Source organism: Vidua macroura, chromosome 15 (assembly GCF_024509145.1).
Source record: "Vidua macroura isolate BioBank_ID:100142 chromosome 15, ASM2450914v1, whole genome shotgun sequence".
NCBI classification, from domain to species: Eukaryota; Metazoa; Chordata; class Aves; order Passeriformes; family Viduidae; genus Vidua; species Vidua macroura.
Genome location: NC_071585.1, coordinates 8,551,649 through 8,570,445, shown reverse-complemented (window position 1 = coordinate 8,570,445; position 18,797 = coordinate 8,551,649). Strand labels below are relative to the sequence as shown.

The window sequence follows — 18,797 nt, the reverse complement described above, 5'->3', positions numbered from 1 at the left end:
GGGTGAGGGTTCTGTTGCAGAGTGTTTCCCTCACTGAGATAATGAGACCACCACATGCTCCAGCAATGCTGCTCTGCTGCTTCTTTAGTTGACAGCCTGAACAGGAAATAGCCAATGAGCCTAATGAACTTTCATGCTTTGACTGTAAGTGATGAAGGCAGAGGACAGACACTTCTGATGGAAGACATTTCCTCCAAACCTGCCTCTGTTGTTCGCATCCTGAAAAAGTGGGAATTCACCCCATATTTCTGAGACTAATGACTTGCACTGGACAAACCCAGAGAGACAAACCCAGCAGAGCCTGTGATTCCTGCACTGGAAGGATGAGCTGCTGTAGAAGCTTGCGATCCAGCAGGGTCAGCATCTTCCCAGCCAGCCAACCTGGGAAAAAAAAAAACAGACAAGGAAGCAAAGGTCAGCCTCAAAATATCTGAAAAGTTGTATTTAGGTTAAGGATTATTTTTCTCCTGAAAATTGTTTGTCTGAATTCACAGCTGTGAAGAGCTGCAGTTGCCAGGAGCAATGGGGATTCTTACCAGCCCAAGACAGAGCCCTTGATTTTAATACTAAATCAGATCAAGTCTACAGTTCTTAAAAAACTCTGTTTCATGGGAAGGGCCTGCTTTTCACTAACCTATAATTAAAGAAATAGTTTGGAGAGTTAAGCTGTATTTTGAAAAATAAATTCTCCTTCAGGCTGATGGCTTTTACAGCCTAACCAGCCTCAGAACAATGTCATGTGAAATGACAGAGATCAAGACCTTTAGTTAAACTGTACAAGAAAAACAGCTTTGGAGAATAAAGTGCATGATCATTAATTATTGCAGCACAAGGAACACAGCTGTAATTTTTTTGTTTGCCCAGAATATCTCCCACAAATTTTATGAGCCTTATTGTTAATACAAGAAAACGGGAGCCCTTATTTTTTTCATGTTTTTTGGTAGTGATCAAAATTAGAAAAGATTTCTAGTTACAGCTGCTATTAATATATCTACTCCTTGAAAATGTGGTAGTTAATTTCTTAGGATTCAGTGCACTCAATAAGCTATTCAAAACTATAATTGTTCATGGCTGTAATTTTGAAGTAATTATAGAAATAACTATAGAAGAAATGCTGAACACAGTCTTTCCAACACACTGAAGTTCTCCAAAGTGAAAAGCATCCCTGTCAGGAAACTCAAGCACATAATCCCACTGTTACCCTCTGCCCTAAAGTCACCGTTTATAGACACCTTTGTAGCACAGGGTTGCCATTGCAACCCCAAAGGCCCCAAATGAGGGTGTTTGCTCAGGAGACATCCCGCCAGTGGCCATCCCGCCAGTGTGTCAGCACTGGGTGACCCCAAGGGACCTGATGGGGTCACCCCTGCACAGATTTGGGCTTTGTTTGCAGGCGCCTTCACCACTGCACTCTCTGCTGGCTCCAGGCTGTTTATAAACCACTTTTCTTTTGGTGACATTAGTGAAAATATTCTAGAAATTAATTTGATTAGCCAAGAAAACTAAATTAATGAGCCTTTGGGAAGTAAAATGCTCGTTTATCAAGAAAATGTTCTCACACTTCTTCCTCAGTCCAGCTACATGCACTTCCATAAGAAACACTGCCTTTATTTTCAATGCCACTTTAAGGAAAATGTTTGTTTTCCATTAAGAACCTAGGACAAACTCCACCTTCAGCTCTCCCACCTGGCCGCAGCATTGCCACCAGTGACACATTCACGTGTCCCAGAGCTGCAACTTCAGCCCATCCTGCTCATGCAGGAAATAATGACGACAGCAGCATTGGTTGCAATTGCTCCAGCACAGCAGAGCCACCCACATGTAATCTGCACAACCCCCCCATTCCTCCTTAGTGCTTTTCCATAAGAAAAAAGTAGGGCCTGTCCAACCAGTGGAATCAAAGCTCATCTTAAGGAGTTAACAAAGAAGGAAAAGCAAGTTCCAGATTAAACAGACAATCTGGTTAGTGCTCGAAACTGAACAACAGGAGCAGGCAAAAGTACGGTGGTCAGAGAGTGTTTCACTCTGTCAGCATTTTAGAAAGCACAGGATAGATGAAAGCTTCAAACAAAAAAACACCAGCAATTAAACAATGTCTTATGGGCTAAAAGGCAGCGGCCCAGGGATGGCCCTGACCTCTGGCACTGCGGCACCGCAGGGCTCCCCTGGCCCCGTGCTGCCTGTGGCTTGCGCCAGAGGAAGGGGCTCCCTCCCGTTCATACAAGGTTCTGGTTTTTTAAAGTGAAAAAGATGTGCCAGAGCAGGACACTTCCATCCTGCCGCCCCTGGCTCGTTCTTCCTTAAGATTTTTCTTGGTCTATAATTTCATTTCTGAGAACTTTTATCTAGAGAAAAACTGTTATCAACGGGGCTGGGTTGCAGGTCCTTAAGGAAAACAACACCAAACTGAACGCACGAAGGTGCAGTGAGAGGTGAATCCCAGCAGAAGTCCCCACCAGCACTCGGACTGGGCGCTCCTCTCGCAGCCGGGGGCCTGGTCAAAGCTGGGACATAGGCAGAGCAGCTGTGTCATAAGAAAAAGGCATCTGCTTATCGCCTGTGCTGCTTTGGAAATCTGGGACGCGCCTGCGGCCCAAATACTTCCTTTGGGATGTTGCAATAAGGACTGCTGGCTGGGCCGGAATGGCTCCTCCGTGCGGCCCGGCGGCACAGCTCTGCCCCGCAGTCACGGTCGCTCGCCCTCGCTGGTGTCTGAGCACCCAGACAGCTGCCTGGCTGTACTGCAGGGCTCCGAGAGGGAGCTCCGGGGAAACCTGGCCTTGAAACAAAGCGAGTCCTCGGCCCGAGTCAGTCCCAGCAGGAAGCAGCCCCGCGGCCGGGCTCGCCCCGCGAACCACCTGGGCCGGTTGTTCCGCCCGCAACGCATCGCGGCACTCCCTGGGTGCCGACGGGAGCCGGGGCACGAACTGCCCTGCCCACAGCTACGGCCAGCGCGGGCATTGCTCAACCCACCGCGGCTTTGAGCAACAGGAGCGGGCAGAGGCAGCGCCCAGGCGCTGGCATTCAGCTGACGCGCGCTGAGGGGAAGGGAAGCGCACGTGTCACCGCCGTGCCCGCTGAGGTCATGCCGGACGCAGGAGGAGCTGCCGGCTGCCTCACCACCAACCACGCCACTCCTGAGTGCTTTAGGCAGCCTTTCCTTATCACTGGCATCCCAAACCGCCGGACCAGCTACCTGCTGTCACCTGCCTTTACTCCTGCACCTCCTTGTACCGTAACCACCAGCCACAGGCGTTAAGAGCTCTCTGGGCCCTGCTGCAGCTGGTTCTCAGGAGCTCAGGCACTGATCCCCACCCTCGGAGCAGATGTCTTAAGCTCTAGCTGGGAACAAACAGCTGGAACACACAGAGGTTTAGAAATCAAATTCTGCCGCTGTATAAATATTTTTGGTAATGAAAATAAACAAATACATGGGAGCAACATGCTGCTTCCTGCTACTGTGCTTCTAGGAGGAGACAAGCTGCCAGAGAGCCTGAGCAAGACCCAAGTGGGTGACATGTAGGTGATGGCTCACATGAAGCTGTTCATTTCCAGAGGCCACACAACTGCCCAGCCTTGCAGGCCAGCAGGTATTGCTGAGGCAGAAAATGCTGCCCAGCAGCAGTCCGTCGGTGGAAGGAGAATCACAGCAGCTCTCTTGCACATAACCCCTCACTCCAGCTCTTCCACCAGGTTCCTGTGGGGACCCACAGCCCCATGGGATGCTCCACGCTGGCACTTTCCATGCCAGTTGGGGCAGGAGCTCTCACTCCTGTTCCTTGCTGTTGAGCTGCCTGACCTGTAATGTCTGTTCAGGAAAATTAACCACCCCTTTGGGAGAGCTACCAGGCACACTGGGCACAGATGATTTACCTTCCAGGTCCTCTGCCAAAGGACTCAAAGCAAAGCTGCTGCTGCTGCTGGGGAATCAGGTTCTGCTCCAAAAGCCTGAACAGATCATATAGGATTTGAACTTGTGGTTCTTTGGCAGTCAAAACAGAAAAGTGCTGCTTCCAGTAAAGAAGCATCTGCAGCCAGCATCAGCAACACTTTCTAAAACCTGAAGCACTGGTGTATTTAGATCTGCCTGTAGCAACAGCAAAGATGATCTTGTACAGGGGGAAGACAAGAAGGCTGCAGGGGTGGTGTGCAAAGCCTGTTAACTGCTCCTGTACCACAAAATAAATGAGGGGATGGCTGGAACAGAATGTGCATGCTGCAGCACATAAACAGAGATGTTCCTTGCAGCACAGAGACTCACAAGTCATGTGTATCTCCAGGCTCTCTGCTTACTTTTACCTCCAACTACAAGGCCACTGCTTTTTAACAATAAACGTTTGAGAGAGAAGAAAGCAACAGGAGCTCAGCAAAGTGCTGTTAAGAGCTCTGTGCTTTTGTGCAACAAACACATCAAGCTGTTTCCCACCCCTGGATCCAGAAATTGCCCTGTGGTTACTCTGCTCTAAGCCACACAGAAAATAATCATATCCTCTTCTGCAGACCCCTGGGAATAATGTGGGAGATGAGAGACGCCATGGTACTCTGGTGCCTGTGGCTTCCTTCCTGTCTTTGCCTCAGCTAAGTGAATTAGTTTTCGCTTTTGTTTCAGGAAAATTAGGGAATTACAGAAAAGGAGTAACAATACATTAAAAATATTGGCTAGCAAGTGCTATGTCCCCCCAGTCTAGCTGGAAAGTTAAAAAGGAAATCAATTCTGGGCATTAACATCAGCATTTTCTGGATGCTGCAGTGATTACACTGCTGAATTTACTGCTCACATCATCGCTGCCAAACACCCACACAGACACATGACTCCAGTTACTCTTGCCATCCCCGTCAGGAGGACACCTCATGACCATCTACTCTGGTAACACAAAATTCTCTGCCCTCTGTCAGGTGCACTCAGCCCAAGAAGCCCTGCAGGAGGTCTGACAGTGCACAGTGCCCATCTCAGCGTTCCATGGCAGAACTCCCAGCTAAAGCCGAGCATCTCCTGCTGCAGACTCTGCTGGAGCTGCCTGCTCGACACCTTCAGTGCTGCTGTGGGGCTGCAGGCTCTGCCTTGTGAATCCATCATGGAAGAGTACACCAGGCCAGCAATAACCCTCTGTGTTATAAAGGGCAAGGGATCCTGTGTTGCTTTTGTTGACTCACCCACACGGAGCACTGTGCCATTCATACAGTGTTACTTGGGATGCCAACAGAGAAGGCAGAGCCAGAGCAATTCATCCTGCACGCAGGGAAACCCCATGGTGCTGTTACAGGACCAGTTTAAGCACCCAAGAGTCAGTTGTTGTGGCCTTCACTCCTCTGAGAGAGGACAAATTCCATTCTTCCAAACACTCCCATCACAGGCATCCTTTTACAGGATTGGCAGGTGCAAGTGGAAATCCTAGAAGGCTCCTGTGCTGTCTGGCTGTGCTGAATGTGAGACCCACAGTGTTCCCTGCCCTGCAGCTGGTCACTGCAAGACAGGGCTCGGGGACACGAACCTCAGCTCGTCCCTCAGCTCATCCTGCACCTCGCATGTGGCAAGGGCACCCGGGCACGTACGTACCAGGGCAGGAAACTACGTAGCATTTCTGAAGAAGAAAATAGAAGATTTTCAAAATAGAAGATGCAGCTGCTTCGGGCAAAGGTTTCTGTCTTCTGGTTGTCCTTTTTCCATTCTTTGGGAACACAGGACCTTATTTAACCCAGATGCTTTAAAGCTTCATTTGTACACTCTGCTACATCTTCCTAATTGTTTTTCCTGTTGTATGATTATTACTTCACTTTTCTTGGCAGCACTGCTATCACAATTTGAGCTTAGATTTAATAAAACTTTACGAAGATTCCTCAATATCGTTCATTCCTGTGCAGTAGCCCAGAGAGACAGAGAAGGGATTGTACTCAGGCAGATGGGCACAAATACAGTGGCAAACACAACAGCAAACACCTTTGTGACAAATTTCCTTGCAGGTCACTTCAGGAATGAATGTATGAACCAGTGGAAGACAATGGCTTTCTGCTTATGTTTGTTCACCTCACACAAAGTCAAGCATCAGTACAGAGGATCAGGGCCTCCCTCCCATCTCAATATTACCTTCTGGGGGCCAACAACATTCACAGCTGAAGGGACAGCAAGTTCAATTATAAATTCCTGTTTGAAACAATTAATTCCTTATGAGATCCCAAATTCAAATGGCTGCAGCACTGCCAAGTGCCAGAATCAATGTCCCAAAAAGGGGAGCTGAGAGGAGACAGGTCAAATGCGAGATGGTTCACTAACCCACAGACTCATAGCACATCAAAAAAGGGACACAAAAGGTACAGAACTAAACTGACATACTGTATTTATTGCACAAATTTCCCCTAAAATTGGGAATGGTTATTATAATACAAGTGCACATCTTGGGAAATATATACAAAAACAGAAGAGATAACAAGTATGTACATTTTACCCAGCATTTTACAAGTACCACCATCTAAATAATTTAGAGAAAGCAAAAAATTGTCATAAAACATCTCTAAGAACTAATAGGGAAACCATATGCAAGGTGTAAAATCTGTTCTTTTAAACACTTTTTTGTTCTTAGCAGCCCAGTGTTTGCCAATTGCAACAAAATCAAATTTGCTAATTTGTGTGCCTAGTATAATTAGGTTTCAGCCAGAAAATTAAGACATGTTAATAATGGAGATTGGGAGTAGTGGAAAAAACAAATCAAACATTAGTTTTCTATTCACATAAAAGAACAGTGATATATTTTAAAAAGTCAATTCTGTATCCTGTAAAAATCCCTTTTCGTATTTAACAAACAGACATACGTACCACATTGTTCACGTACCCAAAAAGTTAACTCACAGGAAAACTTCCCATCACACAAGGGTTTTGGTTGTGTTCTGCCCACAATACTGCTGAGAGGTGGAGAGGGTGCTGCCATGCCAGGAGGGACTGGCACTGTGGGAGGATGAAGAGGAAGCTGCACCCGTGGCTGCTCCATCAGGGACTGACTGAGCACATCATTAATGCCATTACTGGCTGGTGTTGGGCAGAGGGCAGCAGAGAAGGTGCCACCCAACAGCCACCTCCTTCTCCTCTCACTGCAATACTCACTGCAAGCCGTGCAAGGGCCTTTCTGGAGAGTCAAACCCATTTCAAAGTGACCCCAACAATTCGTGCAATAAAGGCTCAAATGAGGACCAGTATTCTCCTGTAAGGATCATTATGAGCACAGTCCTGGGGGATGCCAGGGTGAGGGTGCAGCTGCCCAGCTCTCTGGGCACATGCTGTGGATGAAATCACCCACGGAACCTCCCAAGGCACAGGCAGGAACCCTCCTCTGCCAGCCCCAGTAGCACAGACACTGCCAGGTCACTGCTGCCAGTCTATGCACAACACAGTATCCCAGCACTGCCTATGCCACATATCCTAGCAAAGAGTTAAACATCCATGCTCTGAGTACAATCCTATATTTCATTAGAAATGTGTTTACACAACTGGGCCCCTGTTTTGTTCTCATTCCAAAAGCCAGATGTAATATAAGAAAAAGGACATTTGAAAAATGGGAGAAACAAATCCTTGGATCACATATTAAACACGAGGTTTTCCCCTGCAGCAGTCAGCATTAGATTTTATATACAAAAGAGTTTCCAATGACACTGCCTGTATTAATGTTGGGGTCACTTCCTGATGAAGACTCAGTCCTACATGGAAGGGAGGGGTGGGTTTGCCACGTAGATCTCCCTGGAACAGAGTTTTAGGTGACAGATTTTAAGTAGTACTGAAAAACTACTCCAGGTGAATCCTGGCCCCAGAGAAGGAAGGGACGAAAGTTCTGTCACTGACAGAAGTGAGGCAGGGATATCTCCTATTGTTTTCAAGTTTATCAAATGGTTAAAAGAGATTTGTACTTAAAGTAACTCTGCAAACAACAATAGCAGGCGTGCTGTGCTATTGAAAAGATGATTACAGAATGACGTATTTATAGAAATTTTATAGTTTAGCGACCAAGTGAATACGTGTCTCCTACTTGTGTGGATAATCCATGAATTTCAATATACTAAACCTAACAGATGAAAACAGAAACTAAAAATCAGCAACATTAATTGGCTGCTAGGACAAATATGCAAAGCAAAGCTTAGAATGAAGTGTCCAGTTAAACTGAGGTAGTAGAGCCTTCAAAAACATAATCCACCTCCCACTGCCTATTTACATTACTTACACCAGGTTGGGTCCATCAGCTACTCTACAGCTGTTGTATATACAATGACAAACCAGTGATGGCTGAGTAAAAGAGAAATGCTGAGAATAAAATAAACAACATTTCCTGCTGGTAGTTATACAAGTGAGTAGAAAAGGGATTAGAGTCATCTGCAGCAAGGGTGTATTTGTCAAAAAATAATTTGGATATTACTACACTATGGTGTAATCAATGTTCACTTTTTTTGTAGAACGTATTTAAAAAATGTATCAATTAGTTACCTGAGCAATTAAGGGAAATAGTCTACTCGTTTTGTCCCCAATGCTTTGGTACAATTATTTCTAGCTCATTATTTCAATAGCTGACTGACTGCTGTAAAAAGAATATGGTGGTCCAAGATTTTACAGATCATAAAAAAGTTAGAGGTAATTGTCATGTCATTCTGGGGAACCCACAGGGAAATTTCAGCCAACGTTCTCTTGAGATTATTTTTGTTTTTAACATTTTGATTACGTTGACGAAGAAAAGCATCATCTAGTATAAAGCAACATTTAAACATTATAAACATTTAATACTGGTTACAGCATCCAGCCCAGAATCTCCATTGCTAGTTTGTCTGCTGGCCTCTTCCTCCATTTTCCCTGTCGCCCTCTGTCCCCCACTATTCCCTCTTCCCAGGAGAAAGATCATAAATAAATTCTGCAGCTGACTGTCATTAATAAGCTTCTTACAAAAAAAAACAGGCCTCTGCCCCGTTCTTCCTCTGGGAAGTATTCAGAATTGGACTATGACGTGAAAAAGTAGAAGTTGTTTACAAATCATTGCAGCTTGAGAACTACAGATCCCAACGTGATCCTCATCAGCTGCAGCCTGGCTGAAGGCAGCTGCTCTCTTGTTCAGTTTGTAAGGGGTGATGGCATCACGTATTTCTCAGAGCAGTTCTTCCTCCATTCCCCAAGTATAAGTCAGAGTCAGCCATTGTGGCAGAAACTGCTAAAAAAATGCATCTCTTCAGCTTTGCTAAAATCTCCACTTTTCTGTGGCGGAAATCTTGGGCTTACTCAGTTTTCCTTTCTCCTTTCTTTATCCTTTTTTTTAAATCGCTAAGTGGGAGAGGAGAAGTCTCCAACTGTTTGCACACCATGCAGTCATATATGGAGGTGCTGCAAGCTCAACAAGCAGTTTGTTTTACTTGCTGCAAAGAGAAAGGAGCCAGAACAAGTTGTCTTCCACTTTGTTTCCAGAGAGGAAAAAGTCAAAGTCTGTGGCCTCTGGCATTTTAAAGCAGGATCTGGGCAACGTACGGAGAGTGAGTGCTCGCTACAGCTGCCAGCAAGGGGAGGTCGCTGGATTCAATCCTGAAAGGAAGCAGAAGAGTCATGTTTAATCCAACCTGAAATGTCACTGGGCTGAACACGTGTCAGAACCCACACCGCCTGCTTGAGCCCCAGCACTTGCACTTGGGCCATAGGCTACACACTGCAGCTGCCAGATTGCTCCTCCCAGCCCTCCAGATGTGCCTGCTCCCACAGTGTCAGCACTGCCTGAGCTCCCACCTGTCTGCTGGGTTTTTAACAGGGCAAACAAACTGGTGAGGAAGCACATGGGGGAAGGAAAATTCCTGCCTAACTTCAGAGTAAAGGGAATAATAGCTGGGGGACACAGTACAGGAGCAGAGGACCAGCTAAAGCTGCCACATCCAGCACCACACATGCTCTGTGTGCCTTCCTGCTCATGCTGCACTCCTCTGCAGGAAAACATACTCAGAGCCTTCCTATAAACACCCCTTAAATAGCTCCTCTGCCCATGCCTCACACCCACAGAGAGGTATTATGTGCCTTACATGACACAGAGAGTGTTTCCTGCCATGCAGGGAAAGTCAACCTGGAGGAATCAGGTGCCCCATGCTGTTCAGTGACGACTGACCAACTAAGAAGGGAGTTTGATAAGCTCCAGAGTGCTGAGCCCATCTTCCTGCCCGCAAGGAAGACTGAAAGGCTGGGGATCCTTGTGATTGAGCAATGCCTAAGGAGAAGCCTGAAGCCATGGGTAACTTAGGAGTTCCAGTCCCATTTAGGAATCCATTTCACCGTGCTTAGGAACAAGCCCAGGCAGAGGGTGTGGCACCAGGACACCCAGGGCAGCACTGCTGGGAGAAGTTTGTGACCATACCCCAGCACCACGCCCAGCTCCTTGACATGGACTCTCATCTGGCCCTTGAGATACTCGGACAGCATCTTGCTTTTGAAGTAGAGCTCCTGTAGCCGATCCTCCAGGTGCATCACACACTAAAAAAAGCAAAGGGAGTTGTGTCAGGGAGAAGACTGAACCAAACCAGAAAGCACACATCCCACACCCCTGTTCTGTGGCCGTGTCTAGGTGAGATATTCTCTGGCAAGACTTTTATTTTTGAGCAGAAGCCTTTGATTACATGTTAAATCAAAATTAATGAGGCAGCTGTTTTGATTACAGTGGCATTTCAATAGGCATCACAAACAGCTACACCAGAAGTTGCACTGGCTATGAATACAAACACCAGGCAGAGCCCTATGTATCTCTAACCGTGAAGCTAAAGGGTGCTTGAAAACTATTGCCCTCGTGATTTCCATTTAGACTTACAAAGTTTGGAGATAAATTATGCTTGTAAAGCTGAAGAGTGGAATGAAGCAGGTTGGAGACGAGACTGGAGACTAACACTTCTTTTCCTAGTTTATTCTCAATCATTCGCCTCTGGCTACTGGCCACTTGCACCGTCCATTTGTCCGTGTCTGCAATAATGCAGACAGCTTCTGCAATGGGCTCGTCCAGAACAGGGTGCTAGGAACAAAAAAATGAAGAGCAGATCCCCAAGAATGACAAACGACAGCAGTCTTTTCACAAAACTTTTCACAGAAATATCCATCCTGGGTATTAGGACAGCACTGCTGGATAGCAGGGTAGCATCCCAGACACTGCTTCACCTAAAATACATCTGCCCACACTGCATTCCATCCATGAAACCAGCGGGGTTTTGTGAGCAAGGCACAGTCTTAGAAGGATAGTGGCTATTTTATATTTTCTTACAGGCTTTAAAGCATATCACTAGCTGACAGTTACATCTTTTTGGTATTTGATATAAAGAGTTCTGACATATCTAAAGTATATTTTAACCTCCTAAAACTGAAAGCACCAAAAATCCAACTTGCTGTTTAGTGTGGCTGTGTTAACGAGGTCAGATTATTCCCAGCTGTCACTGGGAGGCCAGCAGAGGGAGTTAGGAACCAAGTCTGTGCCTTGCCATTCCCCCCTGCTTGTGTTCCACCTCTCCAAACCCACGAAAAAGGGTTCAAAAAAGGGAGTATTTGGAAACCCACTGTCCTCCCCTAATAAATTTTCTGGGCTGAAACTGTTAGCAATTATCTGCTTCCAGGGCAATTATCTGCCCAGTCAGCAAGGGCATGCAGAGAAGGGCTGCAGGTCTAATGCACATTGCTGAAGTGAGAAGTAGAGAAAAGGGGACATTTTGGAAGGTCTCAGGAAAGTGGCTGTTCACCAGTCTGTTTTTCCTTATTCTCTGGGGAATAAACTAGATGGAGCAGATGTCACACTTTCAGTGACAGCCTGCTTTCTACTTATTTTCTGGTAAAAGGGGGAGGAAATACCACACTTCCTAGTCATGCCCCAATTCATCTAGGGAAAAAAACTGCTGTGGAGGAGAGATGATCTCCAACATGTCAGAACAACAAGTTCCCTTCAGACCATTATCTTTACACTGGTTTCTCCTTTTCCAATGAGGACAGTACTGTTGGACACATGGATTACCATCCTAAAGAAGGACCAATGTCTCGAAAACACTGAGCATTCGTGATGGAGAACACATTCTGCTGCACAAGCAGCAGCACATTGGTCAGACGTTGCAGGGACAAAGGAGGGAGCAATGAGAGCTTCTGCACCACTGCAGAAGGACTCTGTGCCCAGGAAGAGAGGCACAACCTCAGTATATGGGCTTGTTTAACATCCTTCCATCCTGTGGGGACACTACCGTGCTTGGCAGGCACCTCCTGCCAAGCCTACAGGAGACAATGATACAGCTCAGCACTGAGATCCATCTTCCCAGGGCACAAGCCTCCCAGCTGGCTTCAGTGGGAGTCTGATCTTTCATGCTCCAAATTGCAGTGAAATATCCACGTTTTTCAGATATATTAATTGAGAGCGGAGAAAAATTGGTGACCTGGGACTGGAGAAATCTGACAGGAGCTGTGACAGGAAATATTTCCACTTCCAGCAGGTTTGTACCTTCACAAACATTTACCTTTCCCTACTGTGAGAAATACATTTACCAAATATAGCTTAATTACCTGCACAGCATGAGACAAATCTGACACCAAACAGTGCCTCAGCTTTTCATCACTTCCTATTCCTTGCAAAACAAAGTCAGGGACGTAAGAGGAACAGTAGCCTCCTAGTAAGGATCTTCCAAAATTGGCAATACTGGGCTGGACAGAGTTGACTTCAACTAATTTTGACCTGCAAGAAAAGCATATCAAAGAGATGTACAACAGTAATCAGCAAATTCAGCTTACACAGGTTGCATTTCTACTTTTTTCATATCTCTTCTAACTTGAAGTCAAGCACTTTTAAAAAAGGTTACAGTCAGCTTTTGCAGTCAGCTTATCATGGAACAGAGAATACAAGCCAAGATCACAATACACCATTAGTATTTTTTTCCAGACAACTGATCTCTCAATATTCCTCAACAACCAGCAAGCTCAAAAGACTTTTCCAACCCCTGATGCCAAGTTAGGCTACAGCCCTCCAAATATGTGACATGAGAAGAGGCTCCATCTTTTTTAGGCTCTGTTAGTGCTGAACAGTACTTACCCAGGGAAGGGAATCTCATATTCCTCTGCCCAGTCTTCTTGCTCTCCTCCATAATAGTTACTGCCCAGTCTAGTTAGATCATGGCCTGTATCCTCACTCTCGCTGTCACCCAGGGCACTGTCTGAACTCTCATTTCTTGGAATGTCCCAATCAATTCCCGGGGCCACTTTTTTCTCTATGTTTTCCCTGTCCCCATGGGGGACGCGAATAGAGATTTTCTCTCTTTGGTCCTGCTCATTAAAGCAGTTTTTGTAGGTCTCTTGTCGAACAGAGTCCATAAATTTACAAAATTCACTAGGTGGTTTGCAAGCCTTTGTACATAGCTTTTTAGAAAATTCTAAACTACTGTTGTGAGCAAGAAGGTTTGCAGCTGCTTGCCCTGGAATATCATCAGTAGTCTGGGTTTCAACTGAACTGTCATCAGTGAAATATTCATCAAACAGACTCATGCTCTCAGCACTGTATGGGTTTGAGTTCCAGCTCTGATGCTCACTAGCAACTTGAGGAAAGGGTTCAGCTGTCCCACAGTCTCTATTTTGGTCCTCAACAGTTTGTTTAGCTTCACAGTTCTGATCAGCAGACACTCCTGCCTCCGCTGCTGGCGGGCTGTGATGCCTGGCAATTTGTTCCACTACTGCCTGACTCCTCAGTTCAATGTCTGAATCAGGTGACATGGAATCTCCGATGAGGAAAGTCACCTTTGTCTGAGCCTCGGCAGCGCTGCATGGAAACGTGTCCATGAAGAGCTTATCAGGTGGCTTCTTCTCCACAGCAATGCCGGGTGTCCTTGTCCCACCTCCCGCCTGGCTGCCTGGCTCCAGTGCATCCTCACTCCTCCACGTGCTGGCTGTTGGCTCCAAACAAGATTCTGTCCCCACACATTTCTCGGGCGAAGCTGACCCTGTGCACACCACAGTCTCTAGTTTGGCGTCCAGGCAGGGCCTTGGTTGTGTCACATCCACGGCATCTTCCTGTCCATCCTCAGGAACGATGGTTCTGTTCTCATCTGAAGAAGATTCCAGCTCTACCTTAGGAGTGCTTTGCATGTCTTCTCTCTCTTGCTGTGCAACACCTTCTATGTTCTGTGCGAGGGAAATGGGACATTTGCAATATTTACAGCTGCAGTTGGGAGCTCTCATCTCTTCAGACTCAGTGGGTAGCAAGTTGCCCCTGTTCTTGTGCATTGTGACAAGCACATACTCAGACTCTTCCACTTCTCCTTTCTCCAGCGTGGTAGTGATAACAGTGCCAGGCATGACGATGGCCTCATCTTCCCCATTTTCCAGAAGGTGTGTCTCTTGAAGTTCAGAGCATCTGATGAAGTAAGTGAGGAAATAAAGCAGCCTCTGGACCAGGTCATGTCTTTTGCCAACCACGACTGTTTTCGCTAATCTCACAGGTGATCCAATGGCCCCATAAAGGTCACCTAGGACAGGAAATTAAACACACAATTACTTGGCATCTTTGCAGTAATTTATTCCTCTAACAGCCAGCTGTTGGGCCGCTTTTCAAAGACCAGGTCTACAAGAGAGAAATACTAAAGCAGTAGAGTTACAATAGCTATGCTGTGTTTTCAGTAAGAGAATCCCAAAGATGCTGTTGGTGTGATCTGTAAGGTGAGCCACTGGTCAAGGGGACATCTGATCTCACACATCAGGGAGCATTCACACCACCTCACTCTGGCTTTGGAGGCTCTTCTCCTGGGATCCTTATACAGCCATGGGAGAGAGGAGGCACCTGTGCCAAATTACCGTGGAGAGTCTGGAAAGTGGGCTGGACTTTTACCCATAAGAGAAAGTTGTAAAAGAAATAAACCTATGCCAGGAACGAGGACAAGAAGTGACCATGGCAGGTGCGTGGCTGAAGCCAACCTTCTCCTCTTCCCCTCCTTGAGTTCTGCTATGGGTTGGATGGGGTGTTCTGGCTGTACTCGAGTCACCTGGGCAAGTGCCTGTGCCTGTGTGTTCTGGAGGTATTAGGGCACTGCATGACTGCAGGGCTGAGGGGACAAGGAGTCCTCTTGAAGGCCACCCTAACCACAGTGGGTCCCTCAAGCCACATGAGGCCTGAAATCAAATTTTCTTGCCAATACCCTGGCTGCTCCTACCTGTACAATAATAGGACAACATCACAAAACCTTCCTTCCCTTTCCTAATCAAATCCTCTGATTGACTGTGTGTGCAGAGCAGGACAATCTGACCTCCCCTGCTCTTCTCTACTGTGCAATTATCAGACAGTATGGCCAGCTACACCACTGACTGGGCTCTGAGACCTTCCCTGGGGGTTGCCAAGCTTTGACTTCCTGTTCTGCTTCACTCTGTTGTATTAAAAGTATGTTCACTTCTGATCAAAAGATGAGATTTCTTGGTTTTCTCATTCCAGAATGAGGTTTAGTGATAGTGGCATCCCAAAACATAAAAGCAGATTTTCCTTATAGGAGGAGGAGGACCAGAGGAGGCCTGGAATTCTCCACCAGCACCAGAGCAGGGGACCCAACATAAAGGACTAAAGAGAGCTTTACTTTTTGCCTAACATATTTTAATGGATAATGTCTTAAAAACTTAAGAGCATAAAAAATCACAGTGACCACCTCTAAGCTTGAAACACACTTTTGTCTCATTTTGTATTAAAAATAAACAACCTGTGAGGGGAGTAAGCAGCATCATAAACCCCACCTCATGCACTCCCATTTATGTAAAGCTGCTGGGGGTTTAGAGGTATTTGCCACGTACCGAGCTGAGCCCACAGTGGGTTGTAGGGATGAGTTTTGGCCAGCATGTCCACACTCTGGGAAGAATGCTTCTCCAGGAAGATTCTTATTGGTGGCTGGCCATTGGGCATGACAGTGGGGACCCAGGCCAGGTGGTTAGTCAGCACTGCAGTCAGCAAAGCTGGTAAAAACCTGAAAGCAAAAGTTCAACATGTTTTTTCTTTTTCCAGATATACACTCAAGATGTTAAACTAACAGCAGCTCTAGTCTATATGGATCAAGATTAAAGAAACAGCCTGACAAAATCAGCAGAGATCATCTTGGTTCCTTGTTAAGAAAAAGGGTGGCTGGACCCTCCCTCCCACCCTGGCAAAGCTCTTTTTAGAACACACATTTAAAGTAAAATGAAATATTTCAACTTTGTGGCATCTCACTTAGTCTGTTTGGCAATAATTTTAAGACTTCCTATTGTGCAAGTTTTATGTTGTAAAACATCTCAAAACCAATTTATTTCATTCATTTAAGAAAGCAGTGGCACTGTGTGGCCCCTGTACTCCAAGGAGGTCCCAAACCTGTAAGACTTGTGACTATGGATTAGAAGGAAGACTATTGCTATCAAACCTGTAAAATAGCTGGGTGCTGTGTTCTTTCACCTACTTTTTGTGCAATTTCAGGCCATATGGCTGCTCCTTTTCAAAAATAACCCCCCCAAAGTTCTGTAGCTCAGACAGAGAAGCCATGTTCTTATGCTGGCAAAACAGTTTTCACTAGCTAAGCAATTAAGGTGAAAAAACTTCCTGAAGAACATGAACTATCTGATTTACTGCAATGACAGAGCATGGTTTTTGCTCTGTGGAGTTTTCCCAGTCAGTTTTCCTGGCAGGAGCTTGGCCCAGGAGGCTCCACACACCAACACATAGTGCTGGTCGCCACAGTGGCTCACATGTGGGGAGGAAAAAAGCCAAATGTCTCAAAGTAGTATTATTTGAATAATTTACAAGCATCAGGAACCCCACAGCTTCCATGCAGCCACACTAGTGACAGCCAAAGGAGGAGAGGAGATTTAAAACTAGATTGGGAAGGATAAAGAGCTTATTTTTTCTCTGGTTTCCATCACTTAAAATCTTATTATATTTAAAATAAAGAAAACAAACCCAAATAAATGACTTTAAATGTAACCAACATGTGCAGGACTCAGAATGGCAGGGATCAAAGGAGACAATCCCAGCAAAGGTCCTCCAGGAAGCAGGAACTGATCTTAAGAATATATATCTGCACCCCTCACAACTCCCTGCGGGTTCTCCCATTGCCCTGGGGCAGGAGCAGGCAGACCAGTGACCACTGTCACAGTGACCACTGTCACCTTCCCCTCAGGGGAGAGAAGAGAGGATAAAGGTGGTGGCAGAGCTGGAGGATGGGAGCAGCAGTCCCTTCCCACCCTGCAGGGAGCAGTGCCCCTGACCAAACATCTCATCTGCTAGTGCCATTCCCACCCAAACTAGGTTTGTGCTCTTTTTAGGACTTTAATGGGGATAAACCCTTTAAAAACTTCCCCTACTCATATGCCCTGGGGAAAGAGGATAATGTATTGACAAAAGAGTAAATTTATCAGATTCTCCCCAGTTTATCAGGAACTCTTTGTTTCTCAGTTGTCAGCATCTGCTCACAGCTGGGGCCTGAGCCAGAGAGGTGAATGAGCACTACAGAGCACAGCAGTTCTTTAGTGGCATTTTAAAATGATTCAAGGTTTGAGAGCAATTTGTGGTCTGACAGTATTACACACACAGCTCTTCCTGAATGTATAATTCTGCTTATCATATGATAGCTGATTCTGAAAGATAAGTTAATGCATTTTGTAAGGTATCTTCACCCCTTTCCAGACATCCACACACATCACACACTTCCTATGGACATGTTTCAGATGTCCAGCCTCTATCAAGATTTAGAGGATTGTGAGGAAGCAGGAATTTAATGAGATAATTTCTTATTTGTTTCAAAAAGAAGGTATTTATGGATGGCCTTTTGATTCTTTGATTATCAGGATTTTAACAACTGATTTAAAAATTGGTTTGAAATAAAAAGGCACAATCACATATGTGATAATTTAGAAACTAAAATCCACCATACTGATTTTTAGAAGCGTTTTCCATCAAGAAGGTGAACTCCTTCATGAAGCGATGGCACAGCTGGTTTTTCTCTGGTGTACCTGACATCATGGTGAGCCAGACAGGCTCCCCAATCCGTGGCATCGTGTAGAGATTGCAAATGGTTGTTCTAGAAAACAAAACAAAAAAATCCAGGAGGTTAAAGAAAAAAAAACAAACAAAAAAACCAAACAAAAAACTCAACAACCCTCAAAAAACCTAACCAACAACAAAAAGTAGAAATCCCAGCTTAAAAGAATTCTGTGCAACATTTAGATCATCTATCATTTCTATCAGAAACAAAATTTCTCTTCAGCAACCATTATCCAAACCATGTTGTTCATTAAATAGTACAAATTCACCCTTTACCTCGGAGAGCTGAACCTCACAGGCTCCTCCTGCACCCACCTGACCTGATCCCAAACACAGCAACATTCCCTGTCACAAGTCAAGAGCTGCCCTGCTCTGAATGAAGAAGGGATCGATCATTTCTTCTTGCTGGTATCTCCCTGCTTGTTCTTCATTTCATTTAAAACAAACTTCTGCTTTATTTATGACTAGGACAAGATTGTATGTATCTGACTTATAAAAATACCTTAACTTCCTCCTTGCTTTAAAAACTTGGTGTATCTCCAGGCCAAACCTATGAAGTGTGGGTGTGTACAGCAGGGAACCAGTTCACATCTTTAGCTTTAAATAGAGAGTATGACAGTCAAAGTCACCCTGTGGCTGTACCTATTACACACTCACCACATCCTTTTTGACTCTACAGAGGACAGTAAATGTATGATGAAAAATTTGCTCTGCAGTAAAATACCAGATTAAAATCCCTCAGATTACTGTTAAACTCCTCTAAAATATGAACAAGTTATAGTTTAGTTTTAACTACAAAGCCTACAT

The 18,797-nt window shown here is 45.5% G+C and overlaps 1 protein-coding gene and 1 long non-coding RNA gene across 4 annotated transcripts in view; both read right to left on the bottom strand.

Moving 5' to 3' along the window:
• Window positions 1-66: 66 nt before the first annotated feature.
• Window positions 67-5,251, bottom strand: LOC128814765 (uncharacterized). The gene is made up of 2 exons (XR_008439477.1): window positions 2,417-5,251; window positions 67-381 (listed from the first exon to the last, which is right to left on the bottom strand). It is a non-coding gene; the product is annotated as an uncharacterized LOC128814765 (long non-coding RNA).
• A 1,067-nt stretch (window positions 5,252-6,318) lies between these two features.
• Window positions 6,319-18,797, bottom strand: part of FNIP1 (folliculin interacting protein 1) — a 64,768-nt gene continuing 52,289 nt past the window's right edge. For all 3 annotated transcript variants that reach the window (XM_053990955.1, XM_053990957.1, XM_053990956.1), the window contains 7 exons: window positions 17,881-18,027; window positions 15,776-15,945; window positions 13,044-14,469; window positions 12,521-12,689; window positions 10,803-11,000; window positions 10,356-10,471; window positions 6,319-9,541 (listed from right to left, as the gene is read on the bottom strand). In XM_053990955.1, the coding sequence (XP_053846930.1) occupies window positions 9,463-9,541; window positions 10,356-10,471; window positions 10,803-11,000; window positions 12,521-12,689; window positions 13,044-14,469; window positions 15,776-15,945; window positions 17,881-18,027 (2,305 nt within the window). In that variant the 3' untranslated portion in view covers window positions 6,319-9,462. The remainder of the gene's footprint in view (window positions 9,542-10,355; window positions 10,472-10,802; window positions 11,001-12,520; window positions 12,690-13,043; window positions 14,470-15,775; window positions 15,946-17,880; window positions 18,028-18,797) is intronic.